Raw genomic sequence first — 26,664 nt, 5'->3', positions numbered from 1 at the left:
GCACTCTGGAGGCCACAGCAAATAATTAACGAATGAATCATAACTTCAGACAGTCAGACGAGATGAAATGGCATATGAAAATGGAAGTGTTGTGTTGTTTTGGGGTTGTCTGCGAAGATCTAACCAGAGTTAAATATTTACAGAAATGGCTAAACTACGTCTGTCTGAAGAGATAATCCCGAACTAAAGCCGGAGCTGCCGACTCTTGCCTTGAGTCTTTTCTTGGCACATTAGACTTTGTTGGACTAGTAATTCCAGCTTTTGACCAGAGGAATTTATGGTGGGTTTCTTTCTTCTTTTGTAAGCATGGTCACAATTGAGAATCCTGAATTCCTTTGTCTTACCCCTTAACCCGACACATGGTGAAACTATAAATACAACTTTTATTTAACCCTTTATCAGGCAAAGAACTATATTTGGTAACTTCAGGTAATATTTTGAGAAAGAAGTTGCAAATTTACTCAATTAAAGTGGCAAATCTACAAGAAAAAAAGTCACAGATTTAAGAGATTTAAAGTGGCAAATCTGCACAAAAAAAGTTACAGATTTACAAGAAAAAACTAGGAAAAAAGCAACTTTTTTTCTCCCAGATTCACCACATTAAATCTCATAAATCTGCACATTTTTTCTCGTAGATTTGCCACTTTAATCTCGTAAACTTTTTTCTCAAAATATTATTTCCGTATGTTTTTTTACACATTCTGGCCGTATGTAATATCCTCCAATATTCTCTAGGGCTGAAATTTGGAATTTGCAAGTATTTCAATGAGTGCCCTATTAAGGGTTAAATTATCAATCTCTTTTTAGATGTTTTAACTGTTTTTAATGTTCACACATCCTGCACCAAGACACCGACACTAAACGTCAATCACATGAAGAAAGTGAAGACTTTGATTGCCCGTCCCTCTGGGGGGATGGGTTGGTGGAGAGGTGGTCGGACAAACAAAGCCCACCCTGACCCCTGTGACCCTGCTGTAGGCTACCACCAGAGTGAATCCACTCGCCACAAATGGTGTCACAAAGGCCCAGAGTTATCTTCATAATGACGTCATAAAAAGACATTCAGGGACAATTTGTTGATTTCAGTATTAAAGCAATATTTCACACTGTAAGAGCTTTCTCTCATCAAAGGTTGTACACCTCAGTATCAGTCCATAAATAACACACTGTGATACCATGAGCATCAGCTCCCCCTGTGGACATGCAACCTGCAGGGTTCAGCCTTGTGGTCCCATATCCAACCTTTCACATACATTTATTTCTGAGCTTCAACATAAATTCAGGCACATGCATTAACCCCTGGATGTCCTCAGTGACTCCTCTCTGTAGCACATATATGACAGAAAAGGCTGTAACTCTTCAAGCAAGCCAAGTTTCACAAAATGTTCCTTTGACCCCTTTATAATGATAATGTCACCTATTTTAAATATGAAAAACTCCACAAGACCCCACTGTGTCTCTCCTGATCAGTCACTTACAGTGCTGCTTTCTCAGTGTTTATGCTATAACCTCTTAACTGTGCTATGGTATGGTTTATGTCTGATATACTTCAAGAAACTATACATTTTTATAGTTAAGTCCTCTGCCTTGACTCTGTAGCCTTGTACACTGAAAAAAATATGTTTTGGCCCTGTAATTATTATTTCAATCATCTATATAAATTCTACAAAGAAATATGAATTCAGTGCTTTTACTTTAAAATAGCAGTTTTTCATGTAGTGCATTACTTAGTGATTGTTTGTTATTATGTGTCCTCAGTTTTGTATGTAAATTGAATCATTCGTTCCAAGTAATATTCACTAAACCAGTTCATTGGCTTTCCAATGAACTGGCTATTTCCAAGTAAAATGTAATTGAGGGACATCAGTGAATCTGCAATTTACTTGTGTATTTTCATAAACATAAAAAAAGTGGTTCTATTAAATAAATATTACTTAGAAAAAGCCTGAGTAAAGATTACAAACACTTTCTATGTGGAAAAACTTGCATAGCTTTTTTTTTAAGTAAATGTCACTCCAATTTTTTTCAGTGCAGTGAGTGAAACACACATCTAATAAAGACAGAAGACAACAGTTGGCCTTTTGAGGTTTTTACTGGAAGTAGTTGTTAAAATATTAAAACATTATTGGACAACAAATTCAGTAATGGGGATTACAAATTAGAAAAATTACATACAGCCAAAAAAGTTGGACCAATTAATTATAGAAACAAGAAAAACACCATCATAGATATAAACTAACTGTTTGTGGACTGTAAGTAGACACATTGACCCTCAAGCTTGTAGGAAACACAGTGACAAACATCAGTGAAAGATTAACATTAAATCCCAATGTGTAGGACTACAAAACAAAGATGAATCTAGTAGGCCGCAACATAACCTACAATTAAAAGGAAATATAAAAAGAGCAAACAGTTAGCCCAACAGTAAACTGGCAATGTTGTAGTATTTGTAACACATTAGCCATTATTATCAGTTTTGTGCGAGTCATGCTTGTCATACAAGCTGTCTAGGTAAACATATTGCAATTTAACAATTACAGAACAGCTGGGGGAAAAAACAAAACTACGGGAAGAACCCTACTGTTAAGATAATGGTCCAAACAAGCATATTTGCCAATATTGAGACTTAAAAAAATCTGAGTTTCAGAGATAGTGTTGCATGCTGCAACAGCTTTTCTCTGTTAAAGACTTTTAATTCTCAGAAAATACATTTCCTTTGAAGCTTCTAGTGAGAAAGGGGAACTTCTTCTTCTATGCCGTCTGGGATTTGGTGGTTTACTTTTTTTGCTTGGAAGGCTCCGTTTCATTCATTCAATCAATCCTGTTCTGAACTAAGTGGCACCAGCCAATAACAATAAATTTAAACTTCCCTGCACGTGCTGTGTTACTGATTGTAATATACTCCTGCATTGTAGTGCCAGAAACAGGTTGTGATAACTAGAATGTCTTATAAATCGGGATAATTTCAGAAGAGTTGCAACCCTGGGAGGGAACCAGGAAAGGGCAGTGAAAAGTCTCCTGGGACAATCGGAAGGGTTGGCAAGTATGGATTAAAAATGAATTGTCAATATTTTCTTGGTCACAGATCTGACAAAGTGGTGGATTTGACAATGTGTCAGTTAAACTGCTGCAGAACTCTGCCAGTAGTTGTTGCTAAGAGCAACAGAGAGTTCAGGTGAAACCAACTGCTGTTGGCGGAACAGTGAGACGTGCACCATCTTGTCTGAATTTTGAAGTGTCTTCATCTGTCAGATACTCTGTGTCCAACCTGCAGACACATTGACAACCAATTTGAGTCCTGAGCTATTTTTCTCAACATTGTAACATATTGTTGAGTTTAAACTGTAGCATTTTAATCCATCTATGACCACTTGAGCCTTTTAATAGCATAAAAATACTGAACTTTTCCAACCAAACGTGAACACAAACCTTAACAAAGATACTGATGTGTTTTTATTAATGAGGTGCATTTAAGCTAGGTTACAAAAGAATAACCAGGACAGCTCAGTAAGGCTTTGATAAACCTGAGTATGCTAGCTGGAGTACGGTCCAAGGTTATAATAGTAGTTTTGGATTTTTCATTAGTTTTAGTTTTAGTTTTAATTTCGTTGTGAATTTTTGTTTTCAAATTCAGTTAGTTTTAGTTAGTTTTTAGAGTGAGTTTGTTAGTTTTAGTTTAGTTTTTATTTTTTGAAAATGCTTCGTTTTAGTTTAGTTTTAGTTAGTTTTTGTGTTAGTTTTAGTTTTTTTGTAATGGGTATGTGCCTTCATTTCCTTTGGTTTATCCATCTTAGCCTCAATAAGGTTATTAACTCTTACAGTTTGGGGTGTTTTGTATTTTGGTTGAAGTGTAGACATCCCAGTCTCAGTAAACATATTTACCATGTGTTCCTGCATGTTGAAATAGAAACACTGAATTATGTATGAAAAAAGTTGACAAAGACGAAAACTAAGGACATTTTCACTATAATTTTAGTTAGTTTTAGGTAGTTTTGTAACCTCACAATACAGTTTCAGTTAGTTATCGTTTTTTTAAAACCTCTTGTTTTTATTTTTATTTCAGTTAACGAAAATGTTTTTTCAATTCTAGTTTTCGTTTTTTCGTTAGTTTTCGTTAACTATAATAACCTTGGTACGGTCACTCAGAACCGCTGCACCAAACCAAAACTATGGCTATTCCAGTTACTTAAAGTTGTTGTGTTGGAGTACAGAAAGCCTAACTTTCAACTGAGTAAGTTCAGTCCCCAAGACCCCACTCCATCACTTACTTACAATCATGGCCATGGTCGATTTCTGTTTTTACTTTTTGGATGTCTTAAGGATACCATCTTTGTGCCAGTTTTTGGCTAATATATATAATGGTAAGATTTTGTTATTGGTAAAACTATTTTGTTCAGGTCACCTTATTTAAATAGTAGTGCTTTAAAATTAAATAATAAAAGTAGGCCCTACATTAGAGTCCTTTAAAAACAAAAGACTTTATTAAAGCAACATGGTGCAATACAAGACAATACACCAACAAAACGCCGTCAGGGGGTTTCAACAATACAGAGGCAAGCTTTGATGCAAAAAAATTGTAAAGTGTACATAAATTCAAAGTTTTAATAGCTTTCATGTTGGTAGATTTCTTAATAGACTTAATATATTGTTTTTTCGTTTCATTTTCAAAGACAAGAAAGAGAGGTTTTTGATTAACGTAACAACACTTATGGATATGCCATTTGGCTAACTGCGTCATGAGATTGATGATATAGTATTGTTTTTCTTTTGCAAAAGGAAAGTCAGTGAAACCAAACAGTATATGTTCAAAGCACAGGGACAAATGAGGTTCAATCGAAAAATAAATCAGGTTACAAATATCTTCCCATTATTTAGTTGAGAAAGGGCAAGGCCAAAATAAATGAAAAACATCTTCAGGGTGTCCTTCACAGAAAGAGCAGTTTAAGTCTATGTCTTTCTTAAATCGTTGTAAAAAAAACTTTAAATGGGTAAATTCTGTGAATTATCTTGAAGATATATATCTAGCAGGTCAATTTCAGATCTTTTTCCAGTTCCGGTTATTAATAAGGTTATTCCAATAGGTTGTTACATATGGAGTTGATACGACTTCTTTCTGAAATAAAGAGCGTATATTACAGTTACTATTGCGTGTAGAGGAGAAACAAATTTGGCCGATTTCAAGTTTGGTTGGATCAAAGGACAATAATGATAGATTTTGTATTAATGTACTTTTTTACTTTTTTAAATAGCATAATTACACCTAAAGGGATTGCATTTAGAACAATATTAAATTCGCTAATACAAATTGGGATTCTATATTTTATGATAAATACTTGATATGTAAGTGATAACAATAATAATAACAATAATAAAACATTTTATTTGTAATGCACTTTACATTACAGGAAATCTCAAAGTACTAAGTAATGATCTGTTTGAGTTAAATAACTGATGAACTAAAACTATATTGTGAATAAACCAATAGGGGTATAATAACGATTGTTTCTAAATATAATGTCGTTATTGTTCCATATGTAGTATCTATGCAGGGAAAAATTATGTTTGTAGATTAATGACCAGGAAAGAATCATCTGTTTGAGAAAGTTGGATAATTTTAAGGGGATTTTTTCAATATTGTAATTACAAAATAAAAGGAAATTTAGGCCTCCTAATTTAGAGAAAATAAAGTTTGGTATGAAGTTCCAAATTGAAGAGGGGACATTAGAGTCATACACTGAAAGTTTATTCCTGGGTGTCATTTTGTTTGACTCTAACTTGGGTCCGATGGGGTCCAGGCGATTCCACAAAATGGCCAGAATAGGCGCCATGTTGACTGTGAGTTGCTCTTTGGCCAGCAGACAACGCCGCCAGTTTCTACCACAGGGGCCGAACCGTTAAAAAAAAACAGTATAAAGTTGTCTTGTTGATCGTTAAGTTAACACTCGACCCATGTTGGGCTGATAGAGAGTTAATGACACAGTTACAACACACGACATGTAGATTTGGCGGAGGAAACAGACCTCTGAAAAACAGCGACCGTCTTTATGACGATGGCATCTTAATTTAACTCAACGGAATGCGACATTTAACGTTAGCTGGTTACACGTTGAGTTGCCATCAGTGTTTCCGTAGTGACCATAGAATATATAAATAAGGTAGTAACTATAGCGACCGTTTGCTAAAAGTACCGAAACCTATAAAGCCAACCGGATGTGTTCTTTTCCCCCCTATGTTTTAACTGCATTCTCAACTGCTGTATGTTTTTAATGAAATTCTGTATCTTTACGGTGAGCCGCAGGCAAATTTCCACCATGGTGGATAATAAAGATTTATTGTATTGTGTTGTATGTGGCTGTAACAACTAGTTTATCTCTTGACAAAAAAACTTCCTCTAAGCTACGCCTGCTGTTAAGCAATGTTGTAATTATAATAAGCCAAATGTATAGGATACTAATTTCAGCTGTAATTGTAATTCAACATTTCGTTGCGCTAGCCTGCACCGGAAGCTTCGTAAGCTAACGCTAAGCTAAATTATCTTATTAGTTTATTTATCGACCGACCTAAAATCGGTTAGTTATGTAGCATTTGTGTTTTTAATGTATGCCATACTGCAAGAAATTGAAATACAGAAGCGAGGCATTTTTATCGTTAAAAAACCCTCTGTAGCCTAGTAGTAAATGAAACATTCCTAATTAAAACAAACATTTTGAGGTTTTTACTGGAAGCAGCTGTTAAAATATGAAACACTGTACATGCGTTAAGCTTGTCTTTATTTTCTTATTACTATAGATTGCCTAACTTAAAGGACACTAACGTTTAGAAGTTATTATAATTCAACATTTCGTGGTGATAGGCTGTACCGGAAGCTTCGTGTGCTAATGCTAAGCTAGCGAATGTTACCGTAGCTTTATCTGATTTATCGACCAGCTGAAAGTCGGTTGTTAGCTTATAGTTTAATACAATGTTTTATCTGCGGCGTGGCGCTAGTTTTCTTTAAATCAATTAATTATCGATCGACCTTTATTATTAATCTGTTGGGGGGTAGGGTGTTAGCTTATTTAGTGATTAATTTTCAGAAATAAACTGAGTTAAGTTGGCTTGGTTAGCAGCATTTTCACCCGACCGACCAGCCGAGAAACGGCGACACGTGTTTATTCGTAACGCGGGCCTGGCGTCATATTTTACAAGTAATTTCGGAACCTGGTAAAATATTGTGCCGAGTGGGTGTGTCTAAATCCCGTTGCAGTTTAATTATTATCTATCAGTAGTGGCTTTGATTAGCTAGCAGCTCCTCTACGGGACAGCCCCCTGCACTGGCCGTCCAATGGATCCGACGGGACGTCACCATGGCCGGGCTGCCTATCGGAAAGTGGCTGGAGGAGGAAGCTAAGAGTCAGGAGGAGCATCTATAGCCTGTACATAAGGGAACCGGCAAGGTAAGTTACACGACCTATCTATTATGGATACACAAAAATAATCGCTTGATTTCTATTGATACTTTCTCCTACAAAGGCGGCGTATAGACAAAACGCACAGGGTCACGTTGTTACAGTTTTTATTGTCCTGGTTTGTTGTAAATCCAGCCTTCTGCAGGCGCACAACACAAAGACCGGCTAATAGAAACCCACCGCGATACCAGCAGATCGGATCGTGAGCCGGAGAGGTTTTCACTTCAGTTAGTTTATATACGCCGGTTGCGTTAATAACACGTGTATGCGCGGATCGTCAGCTGCAATTGTATTTTATTAAGCGACTGTTTGAATCCGTAATTTTAAGTTACTTGCTTTAACGTAACGTTAAACACAAAGCTCGCTTCCCGCATGTGAAACCAGGCTCTAGCCTCTGCACCATGAATGTAATGTAAAAAGTTAAAGACAGACCCTGACTAAAGACAGAGATACGCCGGTCGGTGGGCAGTAACTGTACCTCCTGTGGTGCACTGCATTTGTTTCTCCTGCAAGTAAAGTGGCGGAATCTTATTTTAAAGCTCACGTTTCCTTGCCAGTGAAAGTTGTGCACGGGGGACATTCGCGGCAAAAAGAATAGACACCGCGAGATTTCATTCACGCTTTCTATACATTGAGCAGGAAGGGGAGGAGATACAGCAGCAGCAGCGGCGGCGTGGCTCTAGTGTCTGTAGCACATGCTCGGTGTCCCAATGTACACATGATGAGAAAACAGAAAAGACGCACAAATGTGAAGATTATTTGTCAGAAAGCACTCAGTCTTTATCCTCCACAGTCAGACAATAGGGGATTAGAACCCACCCACTGGCCCAGTCTCACCCACCACCCCCACCCCTGGAAAACAGCCATGGAGAAGTAAACACTATCTCAGCAACCCTGACAACCATGTTGTTCTGTGGAATAACAATGTGGAAGTTACCTTTTGCAATTTGAGGAAGATATGCATCACAGAAAAACAAAGATGTAGATCAAAGCATGCATGGCAGTATTGTCTGAATAATCTAGCTAATTGTGGCTAACACAACATTTAGTACAGGGATTTTGCATTTAAACACGGTCTAACAAACCTGTAATACAAATTAAAATAATCAACCACTAGCAGCAAACAAATTATTGTATTGTTTAGGTAAATGGTGCATCCACAAACTTGGTTATTAGGCAGTCTTAGTCTTACTAAACACACAATGCAATATAAAACAAATCAAGTTAAACACAAACAAATCCATGATATTAACCAAATGAAATAGATTATGAGGATAAAGAGTCCACACTTTTTGGCATTTTATATTTTGTATATATTGTATGTATTTGCAACTGCTGCACAGACATTTGTTTTTGTTTATCAAATTAATTGAAATTTTCTCATTTACAGAGCTGCACAATGACGAGCACAGCGGTTGTGACTCCGACCACCTTTGTTGATAAAAGCAGCCGCTATTACGTGGTGCTTTGGTTCAACAACCTGCTGAAGACAAACTTCAAAGATGTGCGGCAGCTTGGATCAGGTAATTCAATAGTATGAGCAGGTATAATGCCCTGCAACGGCACATAACTACTTTCACCAATTATCTTATTTTTCCCCTGTTTTTTGAGGTTAGTTTTACACCTACACGTCTACACTTATTTTTAAGTGAAGACTAATTTCAAGCTGATGCTTCACATTAAAAGTTTACATGTTCAGCTAGTAAACTAGCAGGATACTTTTCTTGTGAAATAACCATAAGAACTACAATGTAATTGTTACTTAATAACAGTGGAAGGGATACTGTGCGTTCCAATACCATTACTACCAAGAAAAACAAGCAGACAGGAGATTGATAGAACACCTGTCTTGGTTAGGTTTCTCCGTGTCATTACTTACACATACACATTACATGGCAGCACCACACCTACATGCAAACACTCCCTACACACAACATGCTTATTCTGAAACGACTGATCTATAGTCAAATGTATCTCAGCCAACTATTGGACTGACTATACTGTGTAATTCTTAGTTGGGGACATTTTTACCTCACTGCCATCGAAAAACAATAATAAACTTTTTCCTTCTTCATTTGCAAAAACAACACTTTCTGAACTGTCTTTATTTTCAACAGGGGCCATTCATTGTCAGATCATGGACTGGGTTATCCCCGGCTCTGTTGACATGACCCAGGTGAAGTTTGATGCGCGAGGTGAGAATGACTGTAAACACAATTTCAGTCTCCTCCTCGAGGCCTTCAGCAAGAACAGCATCACAAAGGTATGTACCTTTTTTCTCTACTAGAGTAGCAGTACAATACTTTGGGGGTGCTGGCAGGTTTCCATACATTTGGACCGAGACAGACTAGCTGTGTCCTTTTCGCCATCTTTCATAGTTAAGCTAGCTCATGCTCGTTCTGGTATTATAGAAAGCATTCGTAAATTGCGACTTTTACTCACTTAAAATGTTTTTCTTGTATCCATTTAACTTAATTGTTCATATTCTAATTGATATAGAAATAGAACACTCATACAGAAATACAGAGATCACCAATTACCAGTATACTATAATTTCATTGACTTTAGGAAGGCATTTGATCCGATTTTACAAAAACTATATCCCTGATGGAATGTTCTAATTTTCGTCATGTCTTCTGTGTTTTCTTCGCCTCTGTTTAGGTCATTCCAGTTGAGGAGCTCATAAAAGGGGATTTTCAACTCAGTTTTGAGATCCTAAAATGGTTCAAACAGTTTTACACAGTTAATAATAAGGATCAAGGCTACGACCCTGTGAAAGCTCGGGACAACCAGGATATCAGCCCTATTGATGTACCTGACCAGTTTATTAAAGGTAACATAAAATTTTTCTTAACTGTGATAATAAAATAAAGTGATGCATTGTTTTTCCTTCATCACACTTAATAGTAATTGGGTAGTAATAATGTTTTTCTTTCTCTTTGCCAGGGATATCTAGATTGGAATCAGACGCAGAGGAGATCAGCCCTTTCAAAAAAGAATTCCCTTTCTCTGAAGGGTGGAAGGCTATGTTTGATTGGGCTGATCAGAGTGGTCTAGGAGAGAGATATACCTACTGCCACTCTTGTGACAAAGATCTGAAGACATTTCAGAAAGGCATTATTGAACTCAGGCGCCACACGGGAACAAACAAACACAAGAGAATGACTAGAGCTTACAAAGCCTTTCGCCAGCATCGCACACTCTCTGAGCCGCTGCCCTGTAGCGATGCAGCTGTTCGGTTTATTCACAAACACTTTTACAATGGCTCTGCTAAAGGTGAACATGTGTCTAGACATTTTGCACGCTGTAAACTGGGGTTGCAGTACCCCAATGACATCACATCCGCTTGCCAACACACTCCTTACTGTGTGTATGTTTATGGAGGGGCAACCCTGGAAAAAAATGAGACTGTCTCTGTGGTCCTTGTTGGGTTTTTTGATGTCGAATCCTCCAGGCACTGCATCAGATTTCTGGATGCTCTTCAGTCAGTGGATGGTGAAGGGGATCAAACAGCAGCAGCAGTGGTGGAGACCTTGAAGAAATTCAGTTTACACACAGATAATCTTGCAGCTGTTTATTCTGAAGGTAATGGTGCAGCCTCAGAGCAGATCTGCTCGCAGCTCAGGGAACTCAATCCAAACATAGTAGCCTTAGGAGGGCTGTACGCCACTGCAGATGCTGCCTGCCACGCGGGGGTTACGGAGCTCTCCAATCAGGTTCAAGAGTTGATGGTAGATATCCATGCCCACTACTCCTCCTGCTCAACCAAGAATGACAACCTCAAGGCTCTTTTTGGCTCAGATATCAGCGCGGACAGTTCATCATTTCATGTCAACACCAAATGCCTTAAGTTCTGCTCGCTGGTCACAAAAATCTTGGAAATATGGACAGATCTCATAACCTACTTTAAGTCTTGTGACGAAGATGATGACAAAGCCAAGTCAGTCTGCTCCCAGATGCAGGATCCCAAAGTCAGGGCAACATTTATGTTCCTTGAGCAGGCCTTTAAGCCTCTGCACAGATTCCAAAGGTATCTGCAGACACAGGAGGGTCCTGCCCGAGTTGATATTCCACTTATCCTAGAAGAAGCCAGTAGCCTGTTGAGCACCTACACCTCCTACTTCCTTCAACCTGAAGCTGCTGCCCGCTTCCTCAAAGAGCGTAATGCCCAAATCCTAAAGGACAAGGAATCCCACCTGTCGAGCCCTGAACTCAATCAGGGTGGGAAAGCTGTAGAAGACTTCCTGACCAAGTCTGAGGCTGCAGAGGCACTTCTGCTTTTTAAAAAGGAAGTGCTGTCTTTCTATGTCACACTCACAGGTTGCATCGCAAAGGAGCTGCCTCTAAGTGATGAAGTGTTGCGAAGCATAGCTCAGCTACTGAACCCTCAGAGCAGGCTGAAGGTGACTGGGGAGGTGGTAGGTGAGCTTGGGACCAAACTGAAAATCTGCAGCTCCCCAGAGGATGTCAGCCAGCTCACAAGTGAATTCCTTGAGTATCAGCAGGCTGAGGAGGGAGAAAAGGGCAACTCAGCAGTGGTTTCACTGGAGGAACACTGGGCCAGCGTACTGAAGGACACTAAACCAACATCAGTATTCAGAAAGCTTGTTCTGACCCTGTTGTCTCTCCCCTGTCCTCCACTTGAGGCTCACCAGATTTTTTCTCGGGTATGTAAATTGAGGAGCAGTATCAACATCTTTTGTCTGTTTAGTTTTTGTTTGTTTTATTGATTTTGTGCACTTGCTGTATTCTTTGTCTCAGGCCATGAACAATGAAGATTCGGCAGAGTTCTATGATAGCGAAGCCTTAGAAAGCGACTGCGACAACATGTCCGACGGCATACTCTCTGACAGCAACGGCAGCACTGTGATTCACATTAAAGGTAAGCAGAAAAATTTTCATCAGCCAAATTAAACAAGAAGATGCTGCATTAGATCCCACATGTTATTTACACATTGTCATATTTTCTAGAACTGAATGGCCTTAGTGTGACAGTGAGGCCTTGTGAGGTGCGCCTTACAAAAATTTGCGGTAAGTGGAAGTTTTAAAGTTTCCTAAATGTAAGGGGTGTAACACAAAATGTAGGATTCATTGTGTACGTTCGCTATTGGGTCACACATTGGTGTGTATGCAGAAATTATATATAATTGATTCTAATTTACAATTGTTTTGAAAATATGTAAATATTCAACGGTGGTTGAATTGGTCGTAACTCTAACTGTAAGAGTTAAGGAACTCAAATACTGGCATATTGTCAATAAGAAAAAAATCAGTGACTCAAATGTCAGTCATGTTCCATAAGTCTCTGACCTGCAGGCACAACGAATGACTACCCCGAGAAAATTGTGGACGTTTGAGTCATGGTTTTAGTCTCTGTTTCTGAGCCGTTACATCCCTAATAAATGTATTTTGTAAAATTAAGTAAATCTCACTGTAGCTTTAAAAAAGTAAAACACGGTACAGGTCTTCTAAGTTTTCTATTCATCAGGATCAGGGTTCAAACATTTATTGTACATCTCATCTCAACAGTAAAACATAATAAAATACTTTGTTTCCTTCCCAAAAAGATGCTGATGCCAGAGTGAATGGCAACGGGTGGAAAGAGGTAAGAGAAGCAACATGGTTAAAAACAAAAGCCAGTTGCCAGAATTCAAATGCAACTGTAATGTCCATTATGTGACCATAAATACTGTCACCTACACACATACACAACTACACTGACACGCTCATCTACTAAAAATTGTCCTTTTGCCCTTTACTTACCTCTTGATATCACTGTGTGGCGTGTGTGTAGGTGTACATTTGCATGTGCATGATATTTGACTGTAATGAGAGTGTGTTCTCTCTCAGATGCAAATAAGGGGAAGTTTTGGCTGGGAGAGCAGCTTGCGCCAGAAGCCACAGGCCCGTACAGTGTTTCAGGCTGGTGTTGATAAGGGTCTGCAGTCCCAAGATGAGTTGGTAGGTATACTCAAGTATACTACCGGATAACCACTTGGCCATGATTGTCCCCTCTGCTAGCTGGAATGCTAGTAGAGCAAATGATAGTAGTTGTACTCAGTGGCTTGAGTTGCAGATTGCATGGCTACAAACAGAGCTGGAGCTTGATAGCATTTATGGAATACAAGAGATCTAAGAAACTGCAGGGAACATTTAGATTCATTCATAATGCTACATTTAACACAAAATGAAAGCTCTACTGTTCTGAGAGACGATTGAGTAACATCAAAAACACGTCCCTTTAGAGTGGGCTTAACCAATAATATGGAACCAGCTTTCAGAATCCAATCTCACGGCTAACACACTTCATTTCAGTTTCATCAGTCGCTTTTGTCCATGTGGTTCCAAGTCAAATTAGAAATGAGGCAATAGGTGGGATAACACATCCTCCAAATCATTATGCTGGCTTCCATGGTTTAATTTAATTTGACTTGAAGCCTCAGTGGAAAAGGTGTTTTCATGGTTTTTTATTTTTCCAGTTTGATGAGTCGTTATATTTTAGTAGATTATGCTTTGCTGCTTTGAACAAAGTGAATGTTCATGTCCTAATGATGAAGAGCTCACTTGCTTCTTGTTTTCAACTAATTAATTATCAACTAATTTATCAAACAATTATCTGAGTGATTGGTGGTATGTTCAGGACTACATACCATCAAATGCTGTGATGTTTTATTTTTGAGATGCACAGATCTTTCACTTAAATGACTCTGTTTGACTCTCAGACAGAAGAGTCCTCACCAGTCAGCAGATCAACACCGAGAGGACGACGCAAACAGGCCTATCAGGTAAAAAAACGCAGTAGAGTTCTTCTCAAAGTGTGCTGATTAAACATCATGTTATCAAGTAGATAAAGATCTGTTTTTTTTTCTGTTAGATAAATATGTAGTTTTGAATCATCAGTGCTTTTCTTTTTTTACGTCTGCAGGATGGAAAAGGGTTTCTGACAGGAGAGCTGGTGTGGGGGAAAGTGAAGGGCTTTTCCTGGTGGCCTGGGATGGTGATGCCTTGGAAAACCAAGTCCTCTCCCCCAGGAATGAGGCGTGTGGAGTGGTTTGGAGACGGGATGTTTTCAGAGGTAAGAGTTACAGAGAATGTGCTTGAGCTGCAGAAAATTTTACATGTTGAATTGGATTTTTACACCATCATTTCTTTCTGTTGCAGATCTACACCGAGAGTCTGATGACATTTGCTGCCTTCAACAAGTGTTTCTGCAAAAATTCCTTTGCTAGTTTGCCCATCTACAAGGAAGCCATCTACCAGATCATCGAGGTAAGAAACCAAAATGTGCCTGTCATGAAACAAACAGCAACCACATCCTGTTTATCAAGATTGATTTCATGTCTCCGCTTTTATTTTAAATTAGGTCAAACTGAAGAAACCACAACTAAATGCCTTTCAATGACTTTTGTCCTGCCATGTAAAGTTTTGGTCAATTTACAGCATAGAGGATGAAATCACATCTTATCAATATCGACCTCATACAGTGGTCATTTATACCATTTCTCTTTAGGATTATGATGAAAAAAGCCCAGATTCACTATGAAAATCTTCTTCTGTTTTAAATGAGATTTTATCAGTTCAGCAGAGTGGGTGTTCCAATACCATGCTGCTTTTTTGATGATTCTATCTGTTTCCATTTGTTGAAATTCAACATTTATAATATAAATTAGTCTCTATCTTATTATATTTTATGGTAAAAGGTAACTGACAACGACATTGAAACAAACCACTTGGATAGTTGACTTCAGTTGCTATAGCACTTGCATCAAGAAGCTGATTGTTCAGAAACTCTCGATGAATGTTTTAACTCAATGTGTGTATTGTGCAGTTGGCAAGTGAGCGATGTGCAAAGTCTTTTGCTGAAGCCAAAGGAAACAAAGAAAAAGAGTTGAAACTGATGGTGGAATGGGCTTCTGGAGGATTTCTGCCAACAGGAGCAAAAGGACTCATACCTCCTGGTAGGTGCACATTTAGAAACATTTACATAAAACAGTTTACTTATTCATACTTATTACTAGTTTTATAAAAAGCCTCAGGGAAAAGGTTTAGATAGTGCTGCCATGTGTATTTAGAATTTTTCTTGATTCAATCCTTTCCTGTTTTTCAAGATGCTGCGGCACATCAAGAGTCTTCTGACTCTACTGCATCTGACTACCAGCCACCTGCAAAAAGGAAATATGTTTTTAAAAACAAGCCAAATGCACCTTTCATCGTCTATAACAGAGGTATGTATTATTTCTGTGCATGTTAAATCCACAAACACGACATCAAAGAGAAACACAAGTTCCCTCGTAGTCATATATTTTATATTATAATCATTTTTTTCCTTGTTTTTATATTTTACATTACAGAATTGATTAGAGAAAAGGTCAAAGAAAAAGGAAAAACCATTGAAGGTGAGTTTTGCTGAAGTTTGACAAATCATAATATTTAGTAAAAACATGAAAATTTTAATCAAGGTTACGGTTTGTTATTTCAGATTTTTGTTTGTCTTGTGGATCAACTGAGCTTGAAGTGGCACACCCGTTGTTTGAAGGTGGTCTTTGTCTAAAATGCAAGGTAATCTAATAACCCAACAATCTATCTCTTTCTACTGTACGTGGTCTGCTTTTCACCATCCCAGCCCAGTTTCTGAATGTCTAACCTCCATCTGAAACACAGCTGCTATTAACATCCCAAATGCTGCAAAACGACCTTGTCACTGTTCACAGGGGAACTTCACAGAGACACTCTACCGCTACGATGAAGATGGCTACCAGTCTTACTGCACCGTGTGCTGCGCCGGCACAGAGGTCATTCTGTGTGGGAACGCCAGCTGCTGCAGGTAAACAATGCTCAGGTGTTACATTGATGTTTATCAATGTAACTTTAGGTGGGATTTGTTCAATAATTTAAATCATGACACATAAAGTAACAGTTAATTGAAATTATAAAGGCAGATTTATGAAACTGCAGAGAGCGCCTGCTGGTTATACTTTGACTCACCATCACTATACGGCCTCATGTGAACAGCTTCAGGTAGTTCAGGGGTTTTCCGAGTGGCCTTTTAGCCAAAATCAAGACAATGGCACCTTTCTGCAGTTCCCATAATGCTTTGGAGGATATAAGCAGAAAGTTTAATGTGGCTATGGATTTAATAGGTTATGCTAAAGGCTACAACTTGAGCCGGACTTTTTTTTAAACTTCACTACATTTTGACAAATTAGCACTATTAAAAACATGCAGGAAGATCTATTAGTAGTTCCCGTTAAATGCCCATAAAATGTACAGACAACTATCACTGGATTATTTTAATACCAGAGAAAACCTTAAAACATGTTGATTCTCAGGCAAGTCCTGCCGTCATAAAGAGCAAAGTGATGAAATGTAAAGTCCCAGAGCATTTAATGTGGTGTAAGCACTGCGCCAGACTCCATTTAAATATAATAACCTTTTAAATGCTACATTGCTTGTTGGCAACTGGTCATATGGTATTTTCTGGGGCAATTTGTCCTGTTGTGCTCTGATTAATTAGGCATGCAGTCAACACATCAGCCATACTTTGCTTTAATGAAGACACGACTCTTGGCACACTCAGTGTTTTTCTCCACTGTTTTGAAAGACGGAAATACAGAGATTATTAGTACAACCTGTTTTAAAAGTAAAAGTGCTGTACAGTGGATGTAATTTATGCTGATGTGAAGAGTGGCTGTGTGGTTTTTGAAAAGATGCCAAATATTAAAAGCTATTTTAAATTGTTAGACTTAACTGTGAAACACTGCACCTTAAGCAGCTCCCTCTAACAGCCCTACTTTTTTTGTGTGCGTGTGCACAATCATAACTTTCTAATTCGCATGTATGTTCTCAGGTGTTTCTGTAAGGACTGTTTGGAAATCCTGGTTGGGCCAGGAACATTCGACAAGGTGAAAGATGTTGATCCTTGGAGCTGCTACATGTGCAAACCGTCACAGTGTGACGGAAACCTCAAACTCAGACCAGACTGGAGCGTCAAGGTCCAGGACTTATTTGTCAACAACAGCGCCATGGCATTTGTATGTAACACACTTTATTCTCTCAGTGTACGTTTCTAAGTTTATACCCCTAAAAGACAAAAGGCACGCATATCAACATCCAGAGCCCGTAAAACTCATGATATATGATATTCCCTGTTTGTTGATATTGTCAGAGAGCTTTTGATTCAACTATATGCTCATTTTGGACGCTGTATTTTATGGTGCTGTTCTTGTCATGTTAATTGCAATCAAAAGGTAAAACATCACTTTTGTTTTGTTATATATTGCAAATACATGAAGACACAGCTGAGGATGAAAGTTACAGTAACTGTTGCTGAATATGCTGTCATATAACTGTGATGCAGCTGTGCTGAAAGTAGTTTTTTTTCCACAGGAGCCTCACAGAGTTTACCCCTCCATCCCTGCTGATCGCCGCAGACCAATCAAGGTGCTCTCCCTTTTTGACGGCATTGCGACAGGTTGGTTCTTCTTGATATGTTACAGTCTTGTTTTTTGCTCATCCAGTTTAATCGGGAAAGTGGTGTTTACATTGCACAAAATATGTGTATTCGTCTTATACAGGCTACCTGGTGCTCAAAGACCTGGGTTTCAAGATTGAGCGCTACATTGCTTCAGAGATCTGTGACGATTCGATTGCTGTGGGCATGATCAAGCACGAAGGAAAAATCGAATATGTCAATGATGTTCGCACCATCACAAGGAAACATGTAAGTACAAACTGAAAACAGATCTGAAATGGTTTGTTTGTGTCACACCATAGAGGATAAAACAGCATAAGAATGTTGACTTGAGCTCTGTGGTTGTCTGCTGCAGCTGGCTGAATGGGGTCCATTTGATCTTCTGATTGGAGGAAGTCCATGCAATGACCTGTCCATGGTCAACCCTCTTCGAAAAGGATTGTTTGGTATGCAGCTTCCAGATTTTGTTAAAGGCATTTTAATATCTGTACATGCTGAAAAGTCTTCCTAATAAAGTTCTGGGAAAAATAAGGTTTTAGCACCTACTACACACTATAACTCTTTCATTTTCTCTCTTTCTGTTTGTCCTGCAGAGGGCACTGGAAGACTCTTTTTTGAGTTCTACCGCATTCTGACCTTGTTGAAACCGAAGGAGGATGACGACCGTCCGTTCTTCTGGTTGTTTGAGAACGTGGTTTTCATGAGTGGCAACGACAAGTCGGATATCTGCAGATTCCTTGAGGTGATTATGTTATATTAATATTTTTACTTGATAAAAGGGATACTAAATTACATTTCCTTTGTCGTTCCTCCCAGCCTGATGGCAGGAAACAGACTGCATTAAGCTTTATTCATCATCATTTCCTTTTTTTTTTCAGTGTAATCCAATTCTAATTGATGCAGTGAAAGTCAGTCCTGCTCACAGGGCGCGCTACTTTTGGGGAAACCTCCCTGGAATGAACAGGTACACACTAATAGAGTTACATTCACTTTTTTCAAGCATATGCTCACACTGAAAAATCAAAGATGTATTCACTGAACACGTGTCTGTGTTTCTCTTTAGGCCTCTCGCTACGTCTCTGGATGACAAAGCGTCCCTGCAGACTTGTTTGGAAGTTGGACGCACGGCAATGGTAAAATCAATTAGTCTGAGTGTGAGACAGTGAGATCAAGTCATCCATTCATTTAAAAAAAAGGGTTGGCAGGTGGATGGCCTGTTCACATGTTGACCTGTGACAGAAATTTCTTTACCTAACATGTTGAGAATTGCTAGTTATTGCTACAATAGGACAGTATTAAAACCACAAAGAAATAAAACAGGAACCCACAAAAGGCCAAACGTCCCTGCTCACAAGACACAAAAGCTCATTTAAACTATCAGCTGTTCATAATGTGACAGACAGCCTGATACATACATCAAGTCCAACTTATTCCCTTTAAAATGCTCCATTTCCCACAGACCCCAGTTTGTTTATGAGATATATGTGCAGTCATTACACTCTATTGTAGTTTGTTGTTAAAGCTACCATCATACTTTGTCCAGTTTAAATCCGGTATTAAATGGTTAAAGATGTCTAATATAGTCTTAAAGATAACTTTGTGAACCGGGCGGAAACACCTTGATTCTGATTTTTCATCTCTGTCTGCAGTTTGACAAAGTCCGCACCATCACTACAAAGTCCAACTCTTTGAGGCAGGGGAAGTTTGGGCCACTTCCTGTCACCATGAACGGCAAAGAGGACTACCTGTGGTGCACCGAAATGGAACAGTAAGCATTTCTAGAAATGTTTTCTTACAGGCTTCTTCTCAGTTTTGATCTGTCACACTGATTGGATTAGTAGATATTTTTTATAAAACTTTCTATGTGGTCAACTCTTTTAGGATCTTTGGCTTCCCAAAACACTACACAGATGTGAACAACATGGGTCGCAGTCAGAGGCAGAAAGTCCTCGGTCGCTCCTGGAGTGTCCCCGTGATCCGTCACCTCTTCGCCCCGCTGAAGGATTATTTTGAATGTGAAAATAACGTTTAACGGAACCGCAGCGGTGAACCTAAACTGCCTTATCTCACCCTGCATTACTAGGTAGTTCAAACTCTCGTCTTTTTCTGGAAGACATAATTTAGTTTTTCCTGTTTGACTTTTAGAAATTTTGAGCTCCTTTTTAATCCTGTGTCATCCATGATCCTCTCTCACCAGCAGGCACCGACACTTTTAAGGTTTTTTTTACAGGTTTCTTTTAGATGTACAATGGTGCTGTGATCAAACAATAATGTTGTTCAGAACATGGGCCTCAATCAGGAATCTAGATTAGAGTTAGCTATTTTTGGGTTTAACTCAGGTTCACCAGTATCACGAAGCTGGTTCACGGGGTAGATTGACACGTGGCTTTTGCAGCAGCTAAACCAGCACAAATAAGACAAAAAGGAAACTGTGATTCTGAATGCACCTGCAAAGTCAACATTTATACTTTGCCAAATTCAGATGCAAAAAAGGCTTATTGTACCCAGCTCCAAAATGTTATTGGCCTGTTTGCGCTGTGATATCTCTAGCACAATATCTTTTGTGAATCAGACCTCGGGACGGGGCGGATAGCTGCTGCAAGTGATGTGCAATTCATGGTGCTATCAGCGGTGCAATTCATTCTTTGAGATTTCACCCATGAGTTTACAATGACAAGTTACAACATCATCTCGCTGCAATAACCTGTTCATCATTGGATACAATGCTTTAATATTAATTATTTACACCTCACTTTTCATATTTGGATATTATTCCTAATATTTTTACAGTTTCTTACCTTTTCTTCATTATCTGTATTAAAAGCCAGCCTCATGATACTGGTTATTCAGGTTCCCCAATGTTACAAACCCAAAGAGAGCCGTTGAACTTGCTTCCTGGTTCAGGCCTCAGGTCTCTACCTCAACACTGATTTATTGGTTAAAAAATCTGCAGTTACACTTTTTTAATCCTGTTATTTAATTTGTGAATATGAAATAATATTGTTTACATATTTTCTATTGTTTTATTACATAATCTTACTAGGGATTTTAAATCTTGTCTAATCATGTTCATCTTTAGCTAAGGAACATTTTTTACTGTTTTATCTTTTTTTAATCTGCTTTTGAATACATTTTTTCTAAATTACATTCATCTCACTGTACTGCACCTGCGATTGTTTTTACTTCACTGGTTTTGCATTGGTGCTAATCTTTTGATCTATTTTAAGGATTGCTTTTTATACCAAAAATGTTTTCTGTCTATTCATTGAGAACAAACTATCGTGTATGTTTTCAGTATATAAACTGGAGTGTTTTCAATATTACTGTAATAAGACTGCAGAGGACTGACTTTAACAACTTTAACCAACAGTGTCTTCTAACAAAGGAGACATGTTCGTTAAGGGATTATTACAAAAGTTTTGCACGTTCTTCCTCTGCATAACGAAACGTGAACACTTTAAAACAAAAACAACCACATTTCATAATGTACACTGATTAAAGTGCGAAGGTTTAAGATTTTATATTTTCCTAAAAAAATAAAAGGAGAATAATCAGTAAAATCATTGAAGATATTTAGGCATTCATCCAAAATCCACCGTCCGGTTGGCTAAATTCAGCTTTTCAACGTCCCCAACAGGGCGGTTTAATGACATTTTAATTTTTTTTATTACCTTGCCCTGGTGATAAAGAATTTTAACATTTTCATACTTAAACAAAGCAACGAACCTTCAACACTGTGCGTCTTTTAAATCATGTTGGACTCTGCAAAGTTGTGATATGTTTTAAAGTGTTTTTTGAAATTTCATAAACCAAATATTAATACATTAAAATTGAAGTTATTAAACAAAATATTCATTAGAGTAACTTATAGACAAGAAAAAGACATTTGATGGCATCACATTGGGACAGGGACTTTTAACTGGTTTCTGATCAACCAAACAAATTAGCAATTAAAAAATAATTGGCAAATTAACCAAAATCTCAGGTTGTCAGATAGTGAGCCTCACACACTGCACCTTTCAATCTCAGTGGGACATGAACCCCTAGTTCACACAAGTGTGCTTTTATTTTCTTAAATGTTGATCTTTTTAAAAATGCAAACTTAAAAACATTGACTGTACTGTTAAGGTAATTTACCGGTGTATTTTTGGTGATTTTTATTGTTCAATAGATCATGTTAGCTTTACTGAAAGTTGAGATATTGGTGAATCACTGTTAGCTTCGTTGACCACACCTCACTGTTTCTGTGGTCAACACCTTTACCTCAATGATTGTTTTGATTTTCTGACGGTGCTACGCTAACGGTGCTAACTTTGCATGTAGTTTTTTGTTTAGTCTTTTTTTTTTTACATATATATATAAATTATATATATTCATCTGCCTTTAATTGGCAGCAGCTAGAAGTGCACTTTTCTTGTAGGCTGTTGTTAAGCTGTGTTGATTGTTTATTTGATATCATAAAATGACAAAAAAAAAATGTCAGGAAATGTTAGTGTTATGTAAAGCCCTTCCCCCTGGTGAAAACAACAGATGAAATGTTGGGACACAGTTAATACAAGTGTAAGTGGGATTTTATATTCAGAAATAATTGAATGTCTGTTGCCTGTTTTTACAGGCCAATGTTTTTTTTGTTTTGTTTAGGGTTTTTTCCTAACTAATTCAGCCGCCCAAAAAATTATGTTTCCTGAGCTAAAATTGGACTTGTTCTATTATTTGTACATGGCTAAATAAACATGTAATTTCAGGATGATGTGCCCTTTTTATTTATCATATACAGTGTAGTTTACTCCAGCTTTATGTAGATGATTAGAAAAGTGAGTTTCCGATCACCTGAGAGTACCGGAGTTTAGTGGTACTGTGACAGCTGATGGAAACAAAACCTGAGCATCATAACCTTTTTATATCACCTTATTCATTTTAAAACTAAAAGCAGATTTATTCCGCCACAAGAGGTCAACATTTTTATCTGCAATGCTGCAGAAAAATTTTTTGGGATGTGCTGGGACAGAATCAGCAGCTTTATGTTGAGCTCATCAGCCTCCTGTGGACCTTCATGCTGCAACAGCTGCAGCTGTAGATGGAGTGTTGAAATGAAGGAAACAATGTTTATCCTATTTTTTAAGGACAAATCCACCCAATACACCATGCAGCTTTCCAGGGAGTTCTGTGTATCAAATCAAACCGGTAGTAAAGTCTGTTGATCATGTTTCCTGGTGTCCAGGCTTCAGCTCCCATTAGAGTTTAATCTCTTGTTAAATTGGATTCCAAACTGTGTTACTATAACACTGCAGTCAGCTCATGGACACATTATTTCAGGGATTTCCAGATTATGTTGGTCCCACCTCCTCAACCATGCAACATCTGCAAAGTAATTAAATCTAGAAAGTACAATATTTTCCTCTTAAATACAATGGAGGAGGCTTAATATTGTGATATTTTTGTCAAAATCACTTTATCCTAGATGTCTAATTCAAAAAGTTCCCAAAGAAACATGGTTTGGAATAACTGGATCCTGTTAAAAACATTACATTTTGTGCTCTCATCAACACTGTAATGCCATGATTGATTCTTAGACAAAAGCTTACGTGACAAATCAGACAGAACTGCAGGCTGTTTACACAGACCAGAGAGGAGTGGACAGGAAAGGTTGCAAAATGCACATCTCAATATGTATAGCATGTGGAGACTCATTCCCCCAGACATTTTTGAGTTGCTCTCACTTCTAGCCATGATTGTGCTGATTCCTTAGAGCTACAGGACATACAGTATATGCGTGTGTGTGTGTGTGTGTGTGTGTATATATATATATATACACACACACACACACACACACACACACACACACACACACAGTAACATGTAAAAAGAGCATGGGGTTCAGAGCAGAGGCACAAATTAGTATGAAACAGAAAAGCTCAGGTAAAGTTAGGTAAAATAAGGAGGAGGAGGACAATTGTAGGTAGGCTCACATATTTACTGTAAGTAGCTTTTTTTTAAAGGTGAATTTACCTGTTTTCCTGCTTTACCTTTCACACCTTTGTCTTAGTTATAATAACATGTTGATTAGTTGGATTTATTTTGCCACACTTTATTAAAAAAAAAATATTTTTATGCCCATGTTTGTTTTAAAGAGTGAAATGTCAGTTGGAAGCTGATGATATTTCCCAGGGTTTCAGTCTCCTTTCCATCTGAGACGGGGTGGGACTCTCGTTGGTTGGTTTAATGTCCAGTTTTGTTGCTCCGGGGACTTCCTTCCCCTCCTGAACCAGCCGCATCACCTCAGCAAAGGAGAGCTGCTTCACTTCTGTCTCCGTAGATGTTTCTGCTGTCTGGTTTTCACTGATTACAGAGTCTGAAACTGTCCTCTGCTCCAGCTGCCCAACACCACGGCCCCCTGGGGCCACATGAGGAGAAGCAGAGCTCCACTGCTTGTAGCTGGTCCGGTCTATGGGCTCCACAAACCTGGTGATGACAGACAAGAACTCATTTTCTATGGTATCATTTAACTGCAACAATGCTTATTTTCATTATGGATTTATCTGCTGATCAGTTTCTCAGTTCATAGACATTCAATCCTGAAAACAGTGGAACATTTTAAGAAAATCGATAGATTATTATTAAATCAATTCGTTTGCAAACTGATTCATTTATCGTCTCAGTTGTACTCATATATTGGCTACATATTTTATAAGCTATTGATATGCAGTGGTGGAATGTCGCTAAGTACATTTACTCGAGGAATGTACTAAAATACAATTATGAGGCATGTCTATGTTACTTGAATATTTCCATTCTATGCAACTTTATACTTCTACTGCACTACATTTTGAGGCCAATATTGTATTTCTTACTCCACTACATTTAGCTGACAGGTTTAGTTACTTTAAAGGTCAATATTTAACATAAAACATGATCAATTTAAAGTGAAAAGACTTTTTATTTTATTTTAATTAAACCTGACTGATAAAAGTACATTAAGGGGTTAAAATTAGCCCTACCTGATAATGTTTCCCTCTGAAATGTAAAATAAAAGTCGCACAAAGAGAGACTCTAGTCCAAGTACCTCAAATGTGAAAGTAAGACCAGTGCTTGAGTGAATGTACTTATTTGATTTAATCATTTTTAATTTAATAATACAAACCTGTTATAAAAGAAGAGTTTGAGCTCCAGCAGTTTGTTTTCCTCCCTGCTGCTGTTTAAATCCTTCACACCGTCTTGAAAGCGCCGATCAGCCTCGAAGTCATAGGAATCAAACCTCAAGAAAACAGACTCCATCTCAACTCTGATTTATCTTTAATTAAGCCTTTATCTCATCAGAAACAGAGAGATCAGGCAGAGCAGAGCAACGCTTCCTGTGTTGTCTTTATTTGGAATCAACAAATGTTGTTAAAGAAGGAACACAGCTGACAGAAACTGCTCAGCTGCAGCTGTTAGCGCCCCCGCAGGTCAGAGTCAGTACTGCAGCTTCATGTTCATATTCAGATCCTTTATAGTTTAGTAAAAATAACAGTGGTGGAAAATAACTAAGTACATTTACTCAAGTACTGTACTTTAATATAATTATTTTTACTTTACTTACGTATTTACATTTTATATAACTTTGTACTTCTACTCCACTACATTTTGAGGCAAATATTGTACTAAAATAAAAAATAAAAACATTAAAAAAACATGATCTTTTTAAAGCTTTTTTTTTTTTTCCAATTAAACCTCATAACAGTATATTAAGTAATTCAAATGTGGGGTCCATTCTGCATAATGAGTACTTTTACTTATGATGCTTTAAGTACATTTTGATGCTGATACTTTTGTACTTTTACTTAAATAAGTTTTGAATACAGGACTTGTACTTGTAGTGGAGTAATTTCACAGTGTGGTATTAGTACTACTTTAACTGAAGTAAGGGATCTGAATACTTTTTCCACTACTGAAAAGTAATAATACTACTGTGAAATCATACTCTGTTACAAGTTAAAGTCTTGTATATCAAAAAATAAACTAATATTGTCCGCTATCAAACAATAAATGAATAACTTTTCCTTTGCAGTACTGCAGTTTTGCACTGATTCTGCATGATTTTCTGCATTTCATTATTTGTTTTATTTTTCTATTCTTTTTCATTTATATGTAACACTAAAATTTATCCTCCTGGATTAATAAAGTACAAATTAATAGTATTAAGTTTAAGAAAGTATAGTGGCATTAATGATATTACAGTTTAACTGACTTTACTCTTGAAATATTTTTTTAATATTTTATCCACAATTTTCCTGAAGCGTTTACTGGGGGTCGCCATTAGTAACAGCTATGTGCGAAACTTCCGGCGCGCACCGGAAGTCACAGTAGTGGTAAAATGAATTCCCTGGAAATCCTAAAAACAATTGACAATGTATCTGTGACCTTTGGGTTCAAGGGGGCACTTTGCCTGTTTGGAAATCGCTCAAACCTTATTTAACTAATAATGTACAGTATATTCACTAAAGTGCACAGCAGGAAATGTATTTTCCCCGTTAAAATGTTTTTTAAGAGTCATGCCCATTTCTTGTATGATTACTAATTCATACCAGTTAATAATTATTCTTGAATATTACATTTGTAAAGTGTTTTTTTTTTTTTTTTTACCTCCCTCACAAAGGTTTCCTGTCCTGTTTTCTGTGTGTTTTTCCCACCTTTTCAATAGTCTTGTGAAACTGGGTTACAGTGAACTGAAGACCCTCCACTGGGAGGTAACCCACATTGTTGTGT

The 26,664-nt window shown here is 37.7% G+C and overlaps 1 protein-coding gene across 1 annotated transcript; it reads left to right on the top strand.

The window, feature by feature from the left end:
• Positions 1-7,303: 7,303 nt before the first annotated feature.
• dnmt3ba (DNA (cytosine-5-)-methyltransferase 3 beta, duplicate a) lies at positions 7,304-22,455 on the top strand. The gene is made up of 26 exons (XM_059333239.1): positions 7,304-7,436; positions 8,839-8,971; positions 9,566-9,711; positions 10,110-10,281; positions 10,395-12,115; positions 12,210-12,330; positions 12,420-12,479; positions 13,016-13,053; positions 13,299-13,409; positions 14,171-14,233; positions 14,374-14,523; positions 14,610-14,717; positions 15,277-15,406; positions 15,557-15,673; positions 15,800-15,844; positions 15,928-16,007; positions 16,160-16,272; positions 17,296-17,479; positions 17,835-17,919; positions 18,023-18,168; positions 18,275-18,365; positions 18,513-18,661; positions 18,798-18,883; positions 18,983-19,052; positions 19,569-19,687; positions 19,801-22,455. The coding sequence occupies exons 2-26, from the start codon at positions 8,848-8,850 to the stop codon at positions 19,949-19,951; spliced, it is 4,380 nt and encodes a 1,459-aa protein (XP_059189222.1). The 5' UTR covers positions 7,304-7,436; positions 8,839-8,847; the 3' UTR covers positions 19,952-22,455.
• The last annotated feature ends 4,209 nt before the right edge of the window (positions 22,456-26,664 follow it).

This window comes from Centropristis striata, chromosome 5 (genome assembly GCF_030273125.1).
Source record: "Centropristis striata isolate RG_2023a ecotype Rhode Island chromosome 5, C.striata_1.0, whole genome shotgun sequence".
NCBI classification, from domain to species: Eukaryota; Metazoa; Chordata; class Actinopteri; order Perciformes; family Serranidae; genus Centropristis; species Centropristis striata.
The sequence above is the reverse complement of the archived record's forward strand: the minus strand, read 5'-3'. Positions and strand labels throughout refer to the sequence as shown.